Raw genomic sequence first — 23,969 nt, 5'->3', positions numbered from 1 at the left:
TTCCACCTTCATAAAGTTTGCAGTAGTTCAGACAAAAATCCCAGAAATGGGTAAATATTAAATCAAATTAGAATAATTTAAAAGCATAAATGGTAAAAAAAAAAAAAAAAAAAAAAAAAAAAAGTTGGATCTTTTCGTAATTCAAGCTAAAGAACCAATCAAACATAAGGCTAAACATTTTAGTTCATACTGCCATATTAATAAAACTTGTCTCTACATTTGTGGCAAAAAGATATAAAGCAACAGAATGAATATTATATTCTACATATGAACGTTTTAATAAAAAATAATATATTCAGATGTAACCCCTTTGACATCACCAATATTTGGAATAGTAACTATTTTTTATCAGTAACTGTAACAGATGACAATGAATTTAATTTTCAAATTTGTATTATTACTTTTTTTGATAGTACACAACACTGGCCGTGTGACCCTAACCTTACAGTACATAGTAGATCATAAAGGTTTAAAATCAAGAACTTTATCTGCAAATGTAATTATCAGAAAAATAATTAACAAGATAAATATTTTATCACTACAAATTCCTTTTAGATAGATATATAGATATACTTTATTGATTCCACAAGGAGGAATAGTTTTTAGAGGGGAGAGATGTCATGGGAAGTAGCTGTTTTGAACATGGTACCATATAACAGGGATAATGAGAAATTACCTTTGAGACAATTTGACCATTTGCTTTGATTTTTGAACTCTTTTTTTCCTCCTGTTACTAAGAGACCAAGGACACTTGAAAACAAATGCACTGAAAGCTTTAGTAATATGACTGTCCCTTGCTGCCTGGCTTTTATTAGAACACAGTGACCACGGTATAAGCTGAGAGCAAAACTGAATAGCATTTCCCTCACTGGGGAGGTTGGTCAGGGGTTCCTCTGACAGAAAAATGGTGTTTTTAAAAGTCAGACAATGATATTTTGAAAGCAAATAGCAGATATGCACATCAAATAACTCTTAGCTGGAAATCTTTATTGTTTTATTCTGTTATAAGAATGAATTATTGATTAAATTGCACAACATTTGTATTGTTGTTTTATCATTGTGCCAAATATCTAGTGGCATTTTCTTTCTTTACGCATTTTAGCTGAACATATGTTAAGTGGTTTCAGGTTAATTTGCAGCCTTATTATATTTCCCACACGGTCATCGCAGGTTATCTTCCTTTGGCACATTTTTGTTTTTGATCTAGACAGCTTTTCAACAACAAGTTTTTTCTGTCTTTTTAAGATGAAACCAAACCAGCACCTCCATTATATTGCTTTCATAACACAGCGGGAGATCAAATGCCTCGATTCTTTTTTTTCTCTCTGTATCTTAACATGCGGTCGTAGAACGATGTTTTCGATTGATCTCTAGAATCTGAAATTGACTGCAATGAAAGTCTTGACCGTACGAGTAATTTACAGTACGCGGACAAACTAAGGGCAGGCAGCAGGCCAGAGGCGTCAGAACGCTGTTTCTCATTAAGTGTTGAAGTTAAAAGGATCCCTTTTTGCTATCATGCCGTATCTCTCCTTTGGTGCAATTCTCCCCGCGGGAGCTCCCGAGAGAGAGTGCATGTTGTGCTCCAAAAGTACACCTTTGTTTTTCCTGATCTGTCTGCCTGATCAGCCTGACCTCCCTCAAGCTCCTCTCTCGGTCATGCATTAGGTCTGAGAGTGGGGTAACCAATGCCGATGACGTTTAGTTCATAGAAATGTATGGCTCACATGTCAAACACAAGGCTGAACATTTTGCAGTGCGCCTTTTTCTTTGTCAGTTATTTGCTTGTACGTAGAAATGTTGTCCTCAGCATTCGTGTTCATTTAGATTCAGATGTAAATCTATCACAACAAAGCTCATCTCTAAAGATAACAAGACACCATGAAATAATTAGAAAATAGTTAAGCATATAATTCTTGAATGGATTTGTATTGTCTTGACAGAGCCAAGATACAATTCTCCTCCTGTTTCTAAATGTTATGCAAAGCTAACTGGATGCTGCTGGTGGTATTGATATTCTCATTTAACTCCCATTGTGAAAGCAAATAAGCACATTTCTCAAAATGTCCAAATCTGCTTTTACATTGTGTTGTGACTGACAATAATGGAAGGTTTATCCATCTGAAATGATATAATTAGATGCACATCATGTATAGGCAGAGGAGGCTATTTAGAAAGCAGCATCAATAAAAAAAAAAAAAAAAAAAAAATAGGGACAATGACTTCGAAGGATTTCCTTATACAAAAAAACCCTCTAAGATTTCTACAAAACACAAATTATTCTGAGCACAGATCTACGAATTTGATTTTAAAGAACAAAGTAGTTCAACTTCCATCCAGTTTGAAACATATGCTGCTGATTTGATCTCTATAAAGAATAGGCTACAACTTTCCTTGGCTCACTAGGAACAATCTGTGGTTTTTACACCCACTTTCACTTAATGCACCTCCGACTACATCTCCAATAACAGGGAAAACAGTAGAGCAGCAATGTAATTGAATTGATCAAATGCCTGTGAGGCCATATGTGAGGGAAAAAAAAAAAAATCTGAATAGCTGAACATACTGGGGAAGTTTGATTCAGACCCACTACCAGTGTTACCCAGTAGTGGCACATGCAAGAGAGGCAAAGCTTCTCTGAGAAAGGCCTACATAAGTATCAAGCATGATAACTTCCTTCTTAAGGAACAGCTTTTACTTACTCTTCAAACTCTCAGTTCGATTTAAGATTCATTTGGGATATAGCATTTTATATCCTTGTGTTCTTGACCCTGGCACACATTAATTTCTGTATATTAAAAGTAAAACAAAACTTATCCATTTTAGGATGTTGACAACATTTAAGGTTCCCGCTTATAACACTTGTGTCTATTACTGTGTACTTTTTTTATGTATTCAAAAAATGTTCTCGTTAGTATTTTTGATGTGGTAACTTTGTACTTCTACCCTTTGAGATGTACCATTTTAAAATGTTACCACCCTTGGCACCACCATGAAGTTTATGTTTTGAAGGCAAATGGCTGACATTATGTTTTTCATTCATCAGGCAATTAATGAGGAGTCAAAATTTGCAGGGTGGAGGATTAAACAGTTTGACCAAATGGAACACAGTAATGTTATCCAGATTATAAAAGGTGGGGTGCTTTGGGGTTCTTTGAACTTTTATATACTGGGTATAATGGTATGTTTGTATGTTGCTTGGTCCCATTATTAGCAGGTTAGCATATCACTTCAGAGGGGGGTTAAGTAATTACAACAACAAATTAATTATGGCACCAACAACAGTAGGTATTCCATCTGTCAATACCTATTTCACAAAAAAAGTGTATGAATGCTGTAATGAGCCTTTATGATTGCAGCAAATAGTTAAAAGACATATAAAGGAGCCCTCATACCTTTTCATCTGTGTCCGTTAATGAGTTTAATGTAGCAGCAGGATACGACAAGGGTGACAGAGATCAGCTGCCTCCACTAATCTAAGGTGGTGACTCACATGCCACCAAACTTCTCAAGTCAACTTCTCACACGGTTTCATGTAAATAAATGTTCGAATGATCTAATATCTCACCACAAATCATACCATGAAAAGATGAGAGAAAAAGTGCTTTCCTCACCTAGTAAACATCTCATGACCCCTCAGATTTACCTGCTGTCCATGGATATAAAACGTAGTATAAAGTATAGCTCAAACTCCACCAGAAGCGGCGATAGAGTAACATACTGCTCACACACTGATGCTTCACTATTTATAATCTAAAGATGCTTTTACTTTAATTCTTCAACTACATTTTGCTGCCAATACATCTGTACATTTACTTTTTTATGCAAGATTTCCATTTATATTGGAGTATGTTTACATTGACATATGGGTACTTTTACTTTTTAGGATCTGAATGCCTACTCTACCACACTGCACTTTTATGGTTAACATAAATCAATTTGTTGGAATCTGTTTTCACTTGGACATTAAAAGATCTTATTCAGCTCCCGTGTTTATTACATTACATACGTTTATCAAAATGAAATTGTACCCTCTTTTACCAGATGTGTGTTGTGTGCGAAATATAATTTGACAGCTGAGAATATGCATTTGAAGCATTAACAATCAGATATCATTAAAAAAAAAAAAATCGCTGCATGTGGATGTGTTAATCACAATGTGCTTGTGAGCTCTGGGTATCTTCAGTGTCCATTTGGTCTTGCTCAGGCAAACAGTTACTTCTTTTCATGTAAAGATAAAGATGACCAGTGTCATTTCTTTTTTTTTTTTTACAATTTTATTACCCTCTCTTGTCAGTGAAGTTTTCAATATCATAACCTCTAAAGCGCTCTGCAATTTCTTTTACACTTCCACCTGAACAACATCGCCAAATTGAATAGCTGCAAAACCGGAAGGCAAACATCAAAAATCTTGGCCCCTTTGGATAAGAAACACTTGGGAGAATTTTTAAGTTCAATAAGTTTCTTTATTCTTATCCCCCAGCAAGAGTGAGATTTGAAAAACTCCAGCCACAACTGGCATTTTTACTTCCACCTAATCCAAACTTTAGATTGGAGAGTACATAACGGCTTTATAACAATGACTCAGTAAACACTGATGTTAATGAACCTGTTCTAAAAATTCTCAACTACAACTCTACCAAACGCAATGCAATGAATCACAGCAAATATTACATCCTTTGTAATCACTGTAGTTCCAGGCAGCCGAATGTGCGCTTGGCAATCTTAAAAAAAAAAAAAAAAATAGCTAGTTTCCATACCAGACACTGCAGCTAACTCTGCCTCTCCTCGCTATAGCCGTGACTTTTTAGTGAGAAGTCATAGATTCAATTCAATTTTATTTATATAGCGCCAAATCATAACATGGGTTATTTCATGGCACTTAACACATTAAAGTCCTTACAGCAAGACTTTGCAATATTATACAGAGAAACCCAACAATTCAACAATTCCCACATAAGCTAGGAGGGGGGGAAAAAAACCCTCCTCTTTAAAGGAGAAAAAACCTCCAACAAAGAGAAGGAAAAACTCCATTTAACAGGAATAAACCTCCGACAGAACCAGGCTCAGAGGTGGGCGGCCATCTGCCTGGACCGATAGATGAGACGTTGCGCTATGAGGACACATTTGTGAAATCATTTTTTTAGCACCTCTGTTTTGAACCTGCTGATTGTCTTTGTCCTGTTGCTGCAGCCAACAGATGGAAGATAACGGAACTCTAATTATTACCTGTTTGATTAAAACCATTGTGCAAATGATAGTGAAGTATCAAGCACCTCATGTCATTCACCGTCTGCTGCTGTAATGAAATAGTTATGATTTTTTTGTCATTGGTTTGTTGAAATGTAGCAGCTGGTGAAATAGATGATACAAGTGTTAGGTTGTTGTCTGAGTTTGGACGTGGGATGCAGTCACTGTAAAATGTTAAGGCCCTGAATTATTAGCTCTCCAGCTCCCAGTATCACTCTCCCTTAGTCATTATTAATGACTGTGTTGTTGATAGCAAGGGTTATTTATCTCTACCATGTAATAAAAAAAAGATTATTATGAATATGCATACATTTTCTGCCACCCTGACTCTTTCATTTAATGCACTTTTAACAAAAGATTCAATATTTAGTATTTGTTATAGGGTGTTTTTCTTGTGAAAATAGGACTCTCTTTGTTTACATTTTGGAAAGCAGGCTTAGGGGTAATGCAGTCATCCTTACTGATCTTCCTCAAATTTAAAGAAGCTCCATCTCCATTATCTCCATTTGCTTTATCCAGGGACCCTGGGGGCGTCTACTCTTGCTCAAATTAACACTTACTCCCTACTATCTTTTTGATACCTTTTGATCACTCCTAGCATGCTTTCAGTCTATCCGGAAAGCTGTACTATGGCTTCAGTTAAAAGCTTATGTCACCATCTGCTTTTCATTTGGGTATAGATATTAAGCTCATACTGCCTTTCAAGTATTACAGAATCTAACCTGTCTCAACCTCTTAGAACCATCCACACTATACATCAGCATACATGTTTTTATATTGGTATCCCTAATAATGAAACCCCCAAAGTGTCATGGCTAATGGGATTTCACATGAAACCACAAATAAGAGGTATACATCCCATAGTCATTAGCTTCAATTAATCAACATTAATCATTTGAATTAAGCAGGGATGGTTGTATTATCGTGCATGCAAGAAGTGACAGATCCAACCTTGTGCAAGAAAAATAACATTTGTATGCAATTGTAAATTATATTTACATTGAGTGTATTTTTTTTTTTTTAGATGTTATACAAATAAATAAAAGCACGTATGAAAAATGCTGAACAATTAATTAAATGTTAAAACAAATACTAAACAATAGTCCGGTTCTTGTCGCAGTTCCTTGTAGCAGTTGAGTGTCTATTGTGTTACTACGTCCATTCATGCGCGCTACATGATCACGTGACCAGCATTCTTGCTCGCTGTCCAATCACGCCCTCCAGTTGATGTGACGCACGAGATTCAAAGTTGGCAGCAACGTTCCGGTTCGGGCTCGTCTCCTGTTTACTTCTGCAAATAAAGCTTCTGACAAGCTTGTAAAAGCTCGATATCTCCATGTTTCCACACGACTAAAGTGGGCTTTCGGTATCAGAATGGAAGGTAAAGTTATCGGACCTGGTCCATACAGGGCGACGAAGCTGGTGAGTCAGTTTTGAAACTTTAGCAACGTGACGTTTAAACGTGTTGACTAACACCAAGTCTTGACGTTACAATATAAACGTGGTGTTCGCTCATTTCAGTCTTGCACCGTGGCTAGTTATGTGTTAACTTATTTAGGAGGGGAATTAAAGCGTCTGATAGTTTGTCTTTTGAAAGATTAAAAAAAAAAATAGATGTCATAACAGCTCAAATGTAAAGAGTCCTTAACTCACTTGTCAACAAAGGCACTATCTCTTTAGGTCATATGAGTCTCTAAGTGTTCAGATACGTTGGAAGTAATTGCATTTCTTTCACCTGGATTTCGCAGTTTAAGGATAATGATGTGTGTTCACTGTGTTTACACCTCATGTGCAACAAGGCACAAACGCAGCTGCGTTTTTATTTCGTGTAAAAGCTCTCCGCAACATGTAGGCCCATGTCCAGGCCGTGGACATGACAATCTGTACAACTATGCAGAAACATCTATTGCATTTATGTTTATGTTGTAGCATACAATATCAACCTACACCATATTTATAATACGTCAGGCCTGTGATAAGCTTTTTTGCTTTGTAGAAAAACCGAGGTGTTACTAATAACATCAGCTCTGCTCCCTTCAAGTGTCGACCACAGTGTGACCCCGAGCAGGACACTGAAACAGAGGGAACTTCATGGGATTGAGCCTTCGTTGAGTTTATTATTTACACCTCTGATTTTCTCTGTGACATTTTGAAATGTCTTGAGTGAAAAAGGCCAAATACTCAGTCCCAACACAGTCTGTGCTTAAACGACTTGTGCTGAATTGGCTGGGATGAGTCTGCCAATGCTTTTTAGAAACAGGTTTTAAGTCAGAAAGATATTATCCAGCTTTCTCGCCAGTCCTTCATGTGTCCCTTTCCCAACTGGATGGTGCCTCGTGCATTCAATACAGGTTTGGATCTTTTTTTTAGACTTCTGACTATTCTGTTCAACTCTTGTGTAATATATCTGTGTCATCTGGTATTTATAATGTTGGAGTTTATTAAAAATTTAAAAAAAAAAAAACATGTTACAAGTACACAGCAGTAAGCACAATCACGTTTTTCTGCAAACATAAACTGTAGAAGAATCCCTCAGATTGCAATATGCAGAAATCTTTTCTTATTGTATATTTGGCTCTTCTCGTTGCCTTAACAACATTTGCTTCTCACAGTTCGCGACTCTTCGAAATTGTAATATCCTCATGCAGCCTCATTTTCTCTCTCTGCTCTTGTCTGCTTCTTTAATTTCTCTCCCACCCTGCGGGATACTTGTGAGATCTGATATTTCACAACCTCTGCACCATGCAAAACACCATAATGAGACTATAGTGTTTGTTATGATACATGCGTGCTTTCTTTTTCCTCACGAGAGGAGAATAAAGTTGTTTCAGAACTGGCTTGGTATCATTTCAACAATACAAATGTCCATAACAGTGTCTTTCTTGCAATCAATAATTCATTGAAATCATAGCCACCTTGTGGTATAACTGATGCTCATATATATAATGTAAACAGAAACTTGTTCAATGTAAAAGCTTCTGTTATCTGGGCTTTAACAGACTAATACTGTCAGTGGAATATTAGCCTGCTATGTGTGACAGTATGTTAAACTAAACTGATCGCAAATGACTCACTAAATGCTCGTTGGTTTACAAGGTGCCTTTGGAACCATCCGCACAAATCTGATCCTGTTTAACATTCTGCAACGTTATTTCCAACACCACATTGTGTGTCTCCCTGTTGTGCAGTGGAATGAAACCATTAAACTTTTCCGTGGAGGCATGCCACTGAAAAGGCACTGGGCTCACTTCCGCTGCTACGACTTCAGTTTCACTGGATCAGAGGCCGTGGATTATCTGCACGAGCTGCTGAGGTCAAATTACAACTTTGGACCTGAGGTGACCCGCTACCAGACCCTGCAGCTGCTTCAGAAGTTCCTCAAGGCTCATGTCATCGAAGACATCAAGGGACACCATGGGACAGAGGACTTTGAAGATAATGGCCATCTGTACAGGTACTGTTTAGTCATCCTGTACTGTTATCCATGTCACTTCACACATCTCTGTCCCCTTTCAGCTGAATCCAGTTCTTTCGTCTGTCTCTCCAGGTTCCCCACAATGTCTCCACTCAAGTCTTTTCCGACTAGACCCATGTTGAGAGACAGCAGTGTCCTGCCCAGACTCATCCGCTGGGATGACTACGAGGAACTGCCTCAGCAGGAAAACCTCGCACCGCTGAAGTCTGCTGTCATGGTGAGAAAGAGACAGACATGTTCCAGCTTTTCACTGACTCATGCTGTGCTTGAAGAGTGGAAGTTTATGCAAATGTAATAAACAGCAAACGGCAGGATTAGATCATTTTAAGTAACTTCCCTGTTTCAATTACTAGCTAATGCGGTCTTTTGCATGATTCTGCTCTCCGGGTTATACAGAACTGAGAAATTCAAATTAAAGTTTAACATAATGAAATGCAGTAAATGGGCCAAACAAAAATACGTCCGTACTTGTAGATGTTAGTATTGCAGCTGCAGTTGTTTCTCTGATCTGAGGTAGGGTTTTAATGTTGTGCTGTGATGGACATTTCTAATATTTTCAGGGTTTCCACAGGCGTAGGAATTTCTGGAATATCATGGAATTATAAAAAGTCTATTCCAGACATGGAAAGTCGAGAGAAGTTGGTTATCATTCTGGCCAAATCATGGAATAGTTTTATTTGGAGAAAGTTAAAATTGCTGGTGCCATTTATGAAAATGTTTTTCATGTGTTTCCTGAATGCTTTTATCCTCCTCACACTTGTCAACAATCATTTCAGTCAAGCCATGCTTTTTCCTGTAGATGCTAATGAAGGCAAACATGCCAGAACAATTTTGACATTAACTCGGCTACAAAATAATGACTTCAAATATTGGGCAGATAACAGAAAAGCTAAAACTAATGCACAAAGGCAAACTGTTTTCCTTATAAGTCATGGAAAATAAATTTTGAAGCCAGTGACGGTTAGAGAATTATACTTCGTGTGGGAACCCTGTTTTATGTCCACCACATTTACATATATGGAGGAAAAAAGGTACAAACCCCAAATACAGTCTGAAAGTCACCATTGAGCTAGCACCGACACAGAATCAACACAGGCATTGTTAACATGAACCATTTTGAAGTCTTACAAGGTAAGATTTCTTGAATAATGCATTTTTTTTTTTTGGATTGCTGCAAACTGTGTGTTTACTTAATTAGTTCAAATTTAAAAGAAACCTCTTTTATATCTCCATTTTGATCAGACTTCAGATTTGTGGAATAAAAGGCACAGTGTTGCTATTGGAGACGTGCATGAATGCAAGCTCATACGGCGGAAGGAGATAACATCAAAACAAGTGGACCACATCTGGAAATCAATGACAATTTCACAGTATGTAACCCTTTTAACTTACTCATAAAACACTTCCATTGTTAATGATGATTGTTTGTTGTTGTTGTTGTTGTTGTTTTTTTTCAGCTTTTTTTTTCTTTTTCTTTTAGTTTGCAGAGAATTCTGGGCCTGAAAACACTGGATGGAGTTTTAAACCCGGCACACGTGAACGGCAAGCACATAGTTCACAATGTGTTCAGTGTTAATAAAACAGGCATAGTCGTACTGGAGAACAAAGCGGGTACGGTGAATTGATTCACAATTCACATTCACAACTGGAACAAGCTTTGTGTTTTTGTTGCAACTTACAAAAGTAATATGATTCACCTGTGTGCTTTTCATCTCCAGAGGACATGCCGTACTGGGTGATATCAGCAATGAAATGCCTGGCCAACTGTAAGTATACACTTATTGCTGAAAAACTGGGGCTGGTTTGTTGTAACTTAGAAGTATCTTTTTATAAAGCACTGTGTGTTTATGCAAATGTCTTCCACATTAACTTTCATTCACTATTGCTGTTTACTGCTGCACACTTCTGATTGTTTGTCTTTCCTTGTGAAAAGCATCAAAAACTGTCTTTGTCTTTTTTCTGAGGGCCGAATGGCAAAGAAAGCAAACAGCCTGTGTACCCAGGCTTCGAGAGGGATGTACTGAGGACAGTAGCAGACTACTTCCAGAGGTGCAAAGAACCCCTGCTGACCTTCCATCTTTATGAAGTCTTTGTCAACATTCTCAGTGAGTTCCGCACATTGTGGATCCTCCACAGCATTTTGTGTTGTTACAGATAAATATTTGTTCATTCTGTCCAGAACATATGTTTGCCCTCAGAGAGCAATTCTCCTCTTTCTTGCATCGCTGCAGGTCTGCTGCAGGAGCAGGAGGTAGCCACTGAAGCTCTTCAGTTCAGCTGTCTCTTACTGCCACCCCCCAACCGAAGACGTCTCCAGCTTTTACTGCGTCTCATGGCCCGGGTCTGCCAGAACCCCCAGCTGCCTCCACTCAATGACACCATTGCTACCCGCACGCTGGTAAACATCCCTACAGTTTATTTGCTGCATACCTTTGTAGTATCATCTGGTTTACCAAGGTCAGTTGTTTTGGGAAAATCTCATAAATCAGCATGATATCCTGACGGCAAAGTGTGATGAACCGACTGCATGATGCAAATATGACCGTTCTGCAGTTAATGCTACTTTTATATAGCTTCTAAGTAGCGATGCCACGATACCAGAATTTTGGTAGTCGGTACCAATAACATGGAATTTCCACAATTCTCAATGTCAGAAAATACATGATCAAATCCACATGACCTTTTATTTAATAGGATGCTGGACACACAGCTGCACAGAGACTTGTGGAGCACACAAAGCTAACACAACTAACATTATAAGAATCACTGAGCTGAAGTTATGAGCTGTCACTTCAGTAACCTAAACAAGATACAAATTAGTCTTTGCAGATCTGGGTGTCTGTCTTTGAGGCACTTAGATAAGTTTTGGATATTTCCTCCTTTTGTTATAAATGATCTGTGACTCCATTTGCATTCTGGGTTGTGGGTGTCTAACTTGTCCCCGATCGTCAACTTAAACGTGAAATATCTCCACACACGACTTGCAGCACTTGCATTTGCCGCACCATTCCACACGTGGCCGTTATTGTCCCGTATCACCGGTACTTATGGTATGGCTGTTGTACTTCTAATATCACAGAAAACAACTTTTCTGAATTTTGACATCAAATTGGTACTAAAGGTTCACTTTTCTTCACATTCCTACTTATAATAGAGAACATTTTCGACTTTTTGTTTGTATACCATAGTTTGCTGTGTGGTTGTATTAGATCACAACAGGGGATCGCCTCTCTGACTGGGTACGAGAAAGAAAAAAAAAACACCGGTCGAAGTGCAGAGTGGAGCTGGAGGGAGACTGTTTGTCCAGAATCATTTGTGCCTGTTAAGAGTCAGCGGGATTCTGGGAGGTGGACAAATCTGTCCTCCCAATAAATGATCAGAATCTGCAGTACACAGCAATACATTCCCTATGATGTGCAACCTGGATGTGATTGGTGAACAAGTCCTGCAGTATAAATACGACAGCTGCAGAATGCTTGTTACTTACTTACTATGAATTCATTATACTGATTATACAAATATACAACATGAATGAAAAATATTGCCAAAGCCATCATGTGAAAATAACTGAGGTATTCAGTGCTAATGGCTTGTTCAAGATTATTTAAATTTACATGTATGAAAAGCAAAGCTACTTAATTGCTTCTACGTGGAAGGAAAATGTAGCCTACTCATAATGTAGATAGAAGTTCAGTGTTTGTAAGCACAATCATTATCGTGAACATTTTGTCTCAGTTTGAGACCTTGTTTGTTTTTCAACTCCCTGCCCGCCTCAACACATTTGGTAAACTCTAGATTAAGCAAAAGATTCAATACTTTTTCTTTTTAAAAGCGCCAAATCTGAACACAAGTAATCTCGGGGGACTTAACATAGAAAGCTCCTCGAAACAGAACTTTACAGTATTGTAGAGAGGAACCTAAAAATTCAACAATTTCCACATGAGCAACAGCAGGCGGGAAAAGCTCCCTTTTAACAGGAAGAACCCTCCAACAGTTGCAGGATCACAGCTGGGCAGCCATCTGCCTCGATCTGTGAAAGTGAACAGAGAGAGAAAAGAAAAGCGTGATTTTTTTTTTCATGACTTTCATGACCAGACTTGTGCTCACTTCTCGACATACACGAGAAAATACAATCCGGGGAATAATACAATGCACATTACTGCAGGTGAATTAGATCTTTTATAAAAATAACAAAAACCATCTCTACATCAACAGAAGATGTTACAAGTAAAGCCAAAGTAAAACTTTGCAGGGTTATTGCTGAATAACAACTACCACATCAGAATATGCCAGGAACGCACACTGTGCATTTTCTGCCCCAGGTTGTTAGATGCATCAATTTTCATGGTTTCAGCTGTTGTTCAGCAAAAACGGAGTATCAACATTCAGCATCGAAGTTTATTCTTGACTTTGAGAAGACTATCATGATGATCAAGATTCACTTCATTATCTCTTCCCAAACCTTACACCTGCAGTACTGTGACCAAAGTCGTTGGAGGAAGGTCAGAGGATGAAAGTTGCACCTGTAGGCTGTGGCGCACATCTGAAAGCTGTGACAAGAGATAAATCCAAGCCCTATGTGGAACACTGCGTGCATACAAAATTCTGATTATATAAGCCTCACAAAGTTGGCTGGACGTCACCCATTGGTTTCTGGGAAGTCCGTTATAAAGCGTCGAGTTCGAAATTTGGCCGGCCCATCTTGGTAGTCCCGAGCAGTTTGTAGCCGGTAGTGACCATATTTGGGCAAGTGGGGGATCTGACTCGATCTGATTGGAAACCCGGCGATACTACTTCCTGTCCACCGATAGCCGTAACCTGACTGCACCAAAGGCCTGTCAATTAAACAGACACACACCCCCAAAACCTGGCTTTTTGAGGTGTATTTTATCATTAATGACGGGATTATTTTCAGATCGACGGCCAGAACACTAATCTGGAAGATTGAATTAAGCGAATAACATGCAGAAAATTTGTGGAAAAATGTTGTTGTCTGAGAATTTTGAGAGAAGTTGAATGGCAGTCTATTTGGAGCCGACCTCTAGCGGCACCTGGCGGTATTACAGCTTCTGCATTGACCTCATTTTATAGAGCCGGAAGCTATGTCCACTTCTATATACAGTCTATGGGCTGGACTTATTTGACAGGTGTTCATCACGTTGTTTACAACCCCAATATTTGTGTAATGTACGAGTACAGTTATTGTGTCACTGGAAGCTGGTTTCTTATCCATCTCTCACTGTGGTCTCTGTCAAGATGGTGCAGGTGTTCTCTCACTGCGTTCTGGGCTCAGCAGACGACATGGACGTGGACGAGTTACTCGCCACCAAACTGGTGACTTTCCTGATGGAGCACCACAGCACCATCTTCCAGGTGCCTACGAAGCTGCGTTGCCAGGTCGAAGAGCACCTGTCCCACCTCAAAAGAGCTCAGGTTGGCACACGTTCCACAGTTACAATGTGACCGTGAATGAAAGAGGTGATAAGTGACATTACGCATACGAGGTCTGTGCAGGTGAGCTGCTTCAGCTGCTTTTTTTTTTTTTTTTTTTTTTACACCAAAGTGATGTGCACCCATTTTGTGCCCCAGCAGCAGCCTCCCACAATCCATGTGCACCAAGCTATAGCGGAGCGTCATTCGTGAAGACTAGGTGCCAGATTAACTCCATTATCTTGCCAAGTGTGGAATATTTATACAGTCTCTGGTAAATTGATATATTAATTAAGCCAACATAAAATCTGGACATTACATATATTTCTGTATCTGTGTTTGTGGAAGACACCTGTTATCATATGAAACAAAATGAAAGAAATTACATAAATTTAAACATCAACAACAACAGTGTTGCTAATCCAAATATGATATTTAATAGCAACACTCTCCCTGCTGCATTGAAACTTGATGTCTCTGTACTTGCTCTGTGTCTGTTGCTATGGGAAACACCATCACATATTCAAAACTCTATTGGGTTTCCAGTCACCTTTGCTTCCCACTACCTTTTTTATTTTTTTATTAACATTACAGTAGGTGTAGTAGCATTAAAGATGGGACTTATTTTCCATCTGTAAGAGATATACAGTTTAAGTGTGTTCAGCAGCAGGTTGTAGTGTCTTTACAACTGTAGGAGGGAGGTGATAATGGTGGAAATACTGCAGAAGCACTTCAGTGAAGAGGACTGGAAGAAAAACTCATGCTAATCTGTGAGCAGAGCGATTCACTGGTGTGAAATTGCAGCAGCAGAGCTTAAACAGAGACAGACCCTGTAGGACAGTTGTCTCTCCGACTTCGTCTCTGTTCTCTTGTCCGGCCTCAGGGGGGGGGCTGTTTTTTTGTGTTTTTTTTCCTCCGCGCCCACAGTATTGATTAGCATGTGTTTCGTTTTGGCCAGCACATGAAGAAATGTGGAACACAGACTGTACTGATGGTCCGTGTCCAACATTGTTTTGGCCTCTAAGTGAAGACCTGATTGATTTCTATCTTTTAGTCCGACAGTGGATGCAGAAGCTGACACATCCCACGCTGTGAAGAGAACTGAAAACATGGTTCTCTTTGAATTTAATGCTGTGAATTACTGGCGACACGTTTTGTAAAACATTTCAACTTGAGGTTATATTGTGGACTCATGAACGGGCTATTTCCTCAATCATACACATTATTAATGTATGATGATGCAGTAGAAAAATGTCCTGTTCTTTGCTTCACTTAAAATTTAAAAAAAAAAAAACCAGCAGGGTAATATCAGTTTGTTTCACACCAGTATATCACTGAACAAATACATGAATCCAACATCTTCCCTGCGTCTTCCCTCAGATCAAGTATGCAGGCTCAGATACAGACTTCAGCGCATCTCCAGCTTTTTGTAAACACATCAGCAGAGTGGAGTGTGAGGAGCAGAAGGTGATCGGCACTCAGACGCCCCTGCAGCAGCTGCTGGAAGGCCTGATTGCAGATAAAGAACTCCCCGTGAAGGACAAGAGGAAAAGACTTAAACAGGTACGCCTACACTGTAGTGACATTTTGAAATCGAAAATTAGCCTGAATACAGCAAAGTTAAGTGCTCTCAGACAATAAGCAGTGAGCCTTTGAACACGAGTCCTCTGTGTTTAACAATGCTTTTGCATGCCCGAAGTTGGTATGTCGCAAGAGCTGGTAGGGAAAGGTGCTGGATGCTGAAGAGTTGATGACAACCACAACAGCATGTGGGTGGCAGCGCGGGCAGGAGCAGCAACAGGTCTGCTGCCTCCTCCCGACGTCTGAAGATATTTAGCGTTGTAGTCGGTTGATCGGGGAAAAGTTAGATGCAGAAAGTGTCACGAGCATTTCAACAAAAGGAGGAGACGTCAGATTTAAGTCGGCGCCTTAAAGAGCAGCGTCTGGATCGGCACGCAGAGATCAAGGTGAGCGTGTTTCTGTTGTGACTTCAACAACATGTCAGAATTGCTCATATCCTGAAATGTTATTATCTGTTTGCATGTTGCGACAGCTGTTGTGGCGATGCTCCACACGATTGAACCGCTGGAATGACTCAACGTGAGCTCGGTGCTGCCGAAAACATTAGTGGCTTACATCATTACCTTCCGTCCACCAAAATCGTGTGTGTGTGTGTGTGTGTGCCAGCACATTTTGCGTGCAGCACTTTTTTTGTAAATAGAATAGTTGACGTTGAAATAAGTTCATTTGATGAATTTATTCAGAATTGTCTAATTTCAGTGGTATTTGTAAAAACTGCTGACGCCGTGTCCAAAGCCCCGCGATTCCGTACAGTAAACTAACTAAAGATGTAAATACAGGATCTATTGTTGACCCTGAAATTGTGTGTACATACCGCACTGTGCAACAAAGCTGCATTTCTTCCTCCTGTCAGTTCCAGAAGTCCTACCCCGAGGTCTACCACAGTCGATTTCCCACCGAGGAAAGCAAAGCTGCTGTCATACCTGAGAAAACCTCACGACTGAAACCTCATCTCATGTTCTTCAACCTCAAGAAACCCTTCCAGCCTTTTCAGAGAAGCTGGAGTTTCAGGGCTTGATGTGCCGTCAGGCGCTCGTCTTCACTTCAGGCTGTAAACACACCTCAGTCACAGCACAAGGACAAGTGTGGCTGTGATGGTTTTAAAGCAACACTTTTCATTCGCCACTGTAAGTTGTATTTAAATGTATTTTTAACACTGTCAAACTAATGTGGTCATTTAAAGGGTCAGTTCACTCAAATCACATAAAAGATTTCCCAGATACGAATAATTGTAGCCAGCCTTGTCGGTCGTTTTGGGTTTAGCTTTCTTTTTTTTTTTTTAAGGCTTCATATACCGGATGTGGATGGGTGAACTGCACCTTTATGAAATATCTCCATATTTTATTGGTCGAAAACTTGAAGTACATCAAACAATGCCACTAAAAAAAGCCACTGATGTTTTTAAAATGAATGGTTGATGAACATTTATGTATTGTACAATAGAAGGTACAAAAAAAGCTGAATTTAAAGTAGCAAAAATGAATGAAATGCATTTCAAAAGTATTAACAGGTTCTTAGATAATAACATTATAGGTTGTTGAATGTTAATTATCAGAATACATATTGGTCTTAAAATATTACATATTGATATACAGTTACATTTCTTGGTGATAATTGACCTTCGATCAGATTGTGTAATTTTATGACCTTGACTCTGACGATGCAAATATGCATTATCATTTTATAATGATACCAGTGGAATGGTTATATTGAATTTAGGCAGCTTAATTTTTTTTTTTTTTTTTTTTTTTTTTTTGATCAGATAAACGGTTACTTAATGTCAATGGACATATCGAGGGTTTACCCAGAGAGGGAATAAATGTGGCATTTTTACATTTGCATTTGTAACTACACACAAATCTTAACAAATGAGAGAAACTGTACGAGGTCTGGGTGGAAACTGCAGACTAAAGGCCTGATTTACTAAAAGTCTGGTGTGTAAAATCACCTGCAAACTCCACACCACCCGCAAAAAAAGTTCCAAGCAGATTTACTGACGACGTGCAGCGAGGATCGCGTCTTTCAAATGTGCAATTTAACACACGTTGTCCGTTTTGCGTGTTTGCCTGCATGCGTATGTAATATTGGGCGTTTCAACTTGAACGTGCAAAATACTGGGAGGGGAAATGCAAATAGAACAATTTAGCACCCTCAATGATATTTACTAAACCTGAAAGAAGCAACCGGAGAAGTGATCGGTGTGTATTTTAGTACGACTGATAGGAACGTATTAATCAGGTGCGCAAATCTGGAGAAACTGCTGCTCTTATTGTGGTGAGAAGGAGACGCAGGAAACCAACGAATACGTAGAGAACGTGGTTTTACACCCGTGGAAAAAATGTTGAGATGACAGAGGCTTAAATTATTCAGACATGTCGTCTGTCGGGTGTAAACCAAATATTGCAAACTTTTGGAAGGAACATGAGATCTTAGTAAATCAGGCCCTAAGTGTGCTGTAAAATGTGTACAGCTACATTTATATTTACTTCATAATAAACATATCCCAAATCCTAATTGTAGAAATAGAGGCAAAAGCAATCATTTCACATGAATTGTCACATCCCTTTCTTTGTAAACCCTCCCAACACTGACTTGACGAGTCCTTAACACTATCTGCACTCTTCGAACAACTCATTTCATGTTTTACTTGCTGGTTGTATTCTGTATATAAGAATTATTGTCTTGAATGGTACATATTTCAATGTCTCAATTCCTCTTCTATCACGATTTTCAGTATATTTTTGTCATTTGCTGTCACCTGCTGTTCTGCCAAGTCATTCAGGTTGTTTTTCACTTAATTTGAGACTTAGAAAATGTTTTATTTTTATAGTATTTTTATTTTCTTCATGGATTTTTAGAGATGATCTTAAACTAGTGCTGGAATTACTGTTACACTTGAATTGCTGCTCTGTGCTGGAAATAAATCAACAGGATATAAGTGGATTCATGATGATGCTGATTTTCCTATAAAAATTTGAACTGGCTTATGTAACTTTTTGTCATCTTCTTTTTGGGTTTTGATGAGGGATGATTTAATTTTTTTACACAGCAGGAACATGTTTGGACATATCTAAAATACAGCTGTAAGCAAAATGAAGGCCCCAGGGTACGATCGGAAATGAAAATTGTGTAATTTTATTTGCAACACCTTATGCAAGAACATTAGTAACTGAACACTGCAAGAGCATAACAAGCAGACGTTTATACAATGTTGTTGAAGCAGGTCAAGACCCTGAAAATTGCTTCAATACAACACTGAATAGGCAAGGTTTCATAAAAACAACCGTACAGTCCTCCATTATAAAGCAATGCACATTTGCATTTTCCCTCAATTATAGATAATGAAAGAGTGCGATGCAGTCAGTTTTATAAATGACCTTCTGTTGCAGACTCTTTTCCTTCTTGTTCTCCCTCGCTGCGCACAAGAAGCTCTTAGCTGATGGGAATCTGGCTGCATGCCGGACGGCTGCTCGGTAGGTAAACGAAGATGTTTAGCAGGGTTTTTTGAGCAGAAAAGCTTCTGCGACAGCAAAAGTTTCAAGTCAGCATCTGTGACCTGCATTATGTCACAAGGAAACGCATCCCACACAGTAAACACTTTGGCTTGATCTCAGGGGGCGGAACGAAAACTTCGCCTGCACCATCCATACACAAGTCATCGCCACCAGTGTGATGATTCACAGTGTTGACGCCGCTGTGTAATGTTTGGATGCAGTGATGTTCCTTCAAGTTATTGGGATCGTGTATGTTTTGGAGAAAATGATAATACAACAATAGTCAACGTAGTAAACAGATTCTGCAGTCATTTTATCGTGTCAACACATTATGAAATGTGACAAAAGAGATCAAACTGAATCATGAGTGTGTTTGCAGTGCGAACATAGTTTTTTAATTGTTCGGTTTTACAGGCAGATTACAGGGACTTGCAGCAGGCTATTGTCACCAGTTAAACAATAGAAGAAGAAGAAATGGGCTGGTACCACATGGGGGGGGGGGGGGGGGGGGGGGACCGTATTTAGTTGTAATTTGATCTGGCAAAGAATTAAACTTCAACTTCTTTAATGTCAGTCCACCGTATGAGATAAGCCTACTGGCATTTGTTTAAAATATAAAATAATAAAATATAGTGGCATACAATTGAGCAGATGTTCAGGAACGTTTACGTGGTACTTAAAAAAAGTCTGGGAATCAATTCAAGTGTCCTGTCTGTATAAAAATGTATTTGAGATATTTCTGCTATTTCAGAGGTCGATGAATCAAATGCTCTGATCCTACATGATCCATTCATCCTGTACTTTGAATGTTAAACAGATTTAGAGTGAATTTGTGTCTGTTTTTGTTCACACCTTTTTAGCTGCCTCGTGTAGCAATCTCCATTGAACTGCCTATAAAATGAGATTTCTTCACTGTGAGCATACCTTTAGCTTCACCCGTCACAATGTCTCAAGCTGTAATGTGTGAGCAACTGGGCGGAAAATAAAAACGAAAACTTCCTACTGATTAATGTGCATTTTGATGAGTAAACTACACCAGAGTGAAGACTCAGACTGCACAACAGATAGATAAACATATCCCTCTTGCTGTTTATTTCAAGAAATCCATCTTCCCTCTACAATAAATGGAATTTAGTCTGTGTCCACAGCAATGCAGACAGATGGAGGAGCTGGAGATGGAGAAGAAAGACATCAAAGCTGTGAAGACATTTTACTGACCCTCAGGCCAGATTCAAACATGCCTCGGAAAACACAGAAAAATGTGCTTTAAACCTACACCACCACATTCGGTGCTATTATAGCAATACACATTTTTTTTTTAAATGTACTGAACACCTATAATTCTGCTTTCACCTAATGATTTCACATCATTAAAGAAGTGCCGACTAATAAATCTTTGGAAGTCATCATCTGTTATAAATGATTAAAAAATTATATTACACAACTCCAATGAAGAGAGATGTGGTCATTATTATACATCAGGTATTACCATGCGTTAATATACCAGCCATTTTGCCTGCCTAGAGTACAGTAAGTGTTCCATTCAGAGTGATTGGTAATAGCTGATGTCTCAGCAGTGGAGTGAAGGAGAGGAAATTAAGTCCATCATCAGGGACCTCTTCAGCTTTTGTAACCATGAGCTCAAATCCTGACCTGAATACAAAGCAGCACATCTTCCATCATGTATCCAGATTGTATAGTAGGCACTACATAGTGCCTCGCACACCGAACGTGTCTGATCTTTCAGTGTCTCTCTCTTATGAAAATTGACTGTAACATACTTGACAGACAACTTAGAATGCAGAGAAAAAAAAAATTACATTTTCCTGGCCGGTAACATCACTTACAAAAATCTAACTTTACCAATTCCTGTTCCTGTAGCCTGGTATTACCAGACTTCAATTTGCTTTGTGTATACAGTACATGGGGCTTCATTGGGGATTGTTTTCAGTTGTTGCATACCAATGTATGTAGACCTCAGGTTGATATTGAAACTGTCAGAGCAACCTTTAACCAATCGTCATTAACCAGAATACTGTACACCATATGTTGTGCGCCAAATCTCACCACGCTGTAAACAACAACGACTCTCACACAATGTGAGCAGAGTGCCACGGCATGTTGGTAAATGACCTCTGCAGACTTTGCAAAGTCAATGTAAGGCTAAAGGGACATTGCTTTAGCTTTGGCTTCAATTCTTCGATATGTTTTAGCGTTGCTAAAACTGTTCGCATTGCTTAGGCGGCCATATTTGGATGAGCTGGGGAGGAGGATCTAACAGAGAACCCAAAGACAAAGGTTTTTTTTGGAGCCAGCCCTTAGTGACCCTCGGTGGTATTGCAGTTTAAGTCACTTCCACACAGGCCTCACTTTTCAGGCCTGAAAGCTACATCCATTTTTATACACAGCCTATGTTATCGCATCATGTAACTTTAGCACCACCGCCATTGTTGGAGCTACATTTCACACTTGACGCAAAAGTTGTCACGCTTTGTGATGTCCACTGGTCACTTATTGGTCCCCCCCTTCATAGTGGCTGAGCAAATGTTCACGTGAACAGGGTTACCAGGCTATAATTACAGCAAACACTCAATCTGTGAGACATAGGCAGGTCTAGTTATTAGCACCTATTGACTAATTTTGAAAAAAATAACCTTTGCCATTGTTTGCCTGCGACGGCTGAAATGTTGCTCAGGAGGTCAGTGCTTTCTGGGCTCTGGTCCTTTAACAATACAGTTTATGTCGGTTGTCTTACAGCTCACACTCACTGATGCAGGCTGGACTGAGGAGAGGAAATACAGCCAAATGGTTACTTTTCACTTTCTTCTCCTTCAGTTTTGAAGCTGTCAAATTCACATGTGCCCGTATACCAGTTTACTTTTTTTTTTTTTTTTTGTATTATGCGTCAGTAAGTCAGCCCATGTTCCCAAGGTGAAAAAGCCCATGCTGATTCCCTAATGTTTTTCTGGGAACAGACATGTAGCTGTGGTAATTGGTTTTCACTCTGGATGTTTTTTTTGTTTTTTTTTGTACAGTGACCATGTATCACGGTCACAGCGACCTAAAAGCAATGCAACACAGAGGGGAGAAAATCCTGATGTATGTTTGATATTTCCCTGTTGACAAGTACAAAATATCTCAAATATATGAAAAGCATTGTCATGTCTTAATACCTCATGAAATCAAAAGCAAGTAACACGCGTTTAAAGTCTTTTATTCATGATCTCATGCATGAAAAACACATTAATTAAAGCATTAACTAAAGTGAGAACATCCTCAATGATTATATTTTATTAAGCATGATTATAATTAATTCTTTGCAAAAAAAAAATGTGGGCGACTGAATCAAACTCAACAGCACAGAGCACATCTAAAATCATCATTATGTGCTACGATTGGCCAATTTTTGGCTCTGTTCATTACTATCAATAAGACAAGGACATAATAACTTAGACATCATAATAATTGAAAAACATTTGTTCTCACATTCATTTTTGTAGCATGTTCTAGCACTTACTGCAGTTTTAACCACAATGGATAGTAAAGGTCAAATGGTTCAGCAATTCGCTTCAGGGACAACAAACACGATAGATTAATGAATAAGTCATGCTTAGTTTATGATGATTTTAGATGTCCTTTGTGATGCAGTTTGGTTCAGTGTTCCAAACTTGTTTGCAAAGAATTCATAATGATCATGCTTAATAAATCCTGATGTACTCACCTTATGCTTTAATTAATATGTTGTTCATGCAAGAGATCATGAGTGAAAGACTTGGAACTCATGTTACTTCCTGATCATTCATTAGGTATGAATGCATAAAGTAATGCTTAATTCATGCATTAATTCATGTCCCACATTCATAGTGTTACCAATTTGAAAATATTGGAAGCTAGTTTTTTGCCACTGCCAAAACTAATTTGATGGATTAACTTTGGTGCTGCCAGCAACAGCTGCAAGGTGTTTTAAATTAAGTTCCTTTATTATTCTAAATTAAGAAAAACACTTATCTCAATTGAATTAGATTTTACATGCGCTGTACTCGACTGCTGTACTGTGCACTAACCATTTCTTAGCTAATCATGCATCCGTCATAATTACAGGAGCACAAACACTGACAACACGACTTTCACCTGCTTTGTAAAGAGGCTCCATAATTTTATTTTCAAGCCACTGAACACAGCACACACCGAGTTCCTGTTAATCACGAGCAGGTAGGGCCTCAAACAAAAAAGGTGCAGAAGCTTTCAAGATCAAATTCTCTGCACATAAATTCACAATAATGTTTTTTGGTAAACACAGCTTGCCTGTGACATGCCTTTCATTTAATAGACAGCTTAAGCTCATTAAATTCTAACTATAGAAGCTGATAAAAGTCTGCAGGTCGTTAGAAATACGAAAGTGTCAGAGAATTAATGTCAGCTTACTCCCACTGTAATGAGACATTACGGAGGTAAAACGAAGAAGGCGCACACTTTTCTGCAGGTGACCTTTTTAATTTTGAATCCCCGGTCTACACCACTGCTCAGCGAAGCCCCTCCAATCTCCCTCCGTCAACATCGATTAAATAGCAGTCAATTCAGAGGAAATGAGGCTGCGACTCTCTCTGTACTTGGGTGGAGTGAGCAACATCTTTGTTTGTAAGTGACTGACTGCAGTTGCGATGCTTTTGAGCTGATCTCCAGGTATGATTGTAAAATGATCAATCATCTGTCTCCTCTTCAGAAAAGGAAACAGAGGC

General features: G+C 38.9%; 1 protein-coding gene across 1 annotated transcript; it reads left to right on the top strand.

Moving 5' to 3' along the window:
• The first annotated feature begins 6,624 nt into the window (after window positions 1-6,624).
• Window positions 6,625-18,715, top strand: depdc1b (DEP domain containing 1B). The gene is made up of 11 exons (XM_069143341.1): window positions 6,625-6,672; window positions 8,439-8,704; window positions 8,798-8,942; window positions 9,968-10,095; window positions 10,206-10,336; window positions 10,444-10,491; window positions 10,690-10,830; window positions 10,957-11,123; window positions 13,982-14,158; window positions 15,536-15,718; window positions 16,590-18,715. The coding sequence occupies exons 1-11, from the start codon at window positions 6,625-6,627 to the stop codon at window positions 16,752-16,754; spliced, it is 1,599 nt and encodes a 532-aa protein (XP_068999442.1). The 3' UTR covers window positions 16,755-18,715.
• The last annotated feature ends 5,254 nt before the right edge of the window (window positions 18,716-23,969 follow it).

Source organism: Embiotoca jacksoni, unplaced genomic scaffold, assembly GCF_022577435.1.
Source record: "Embiotoca jacksoni isolate LCO1_2020_lvr unplaced genomic scaffold, fEmbJac1.0.p SCAF_11, whole genome shotgun sequence".
NCBI classification, from domain to species: domain Eukaryota; kingdom Metazoa; phylum Chordata; class Actinopteri; family Embiotocidae; genus Embiotoca; species Embiotoca jacksoni.
This window is presented reverse-complemented; position numbering and strand designations above follow the sequence as displayed.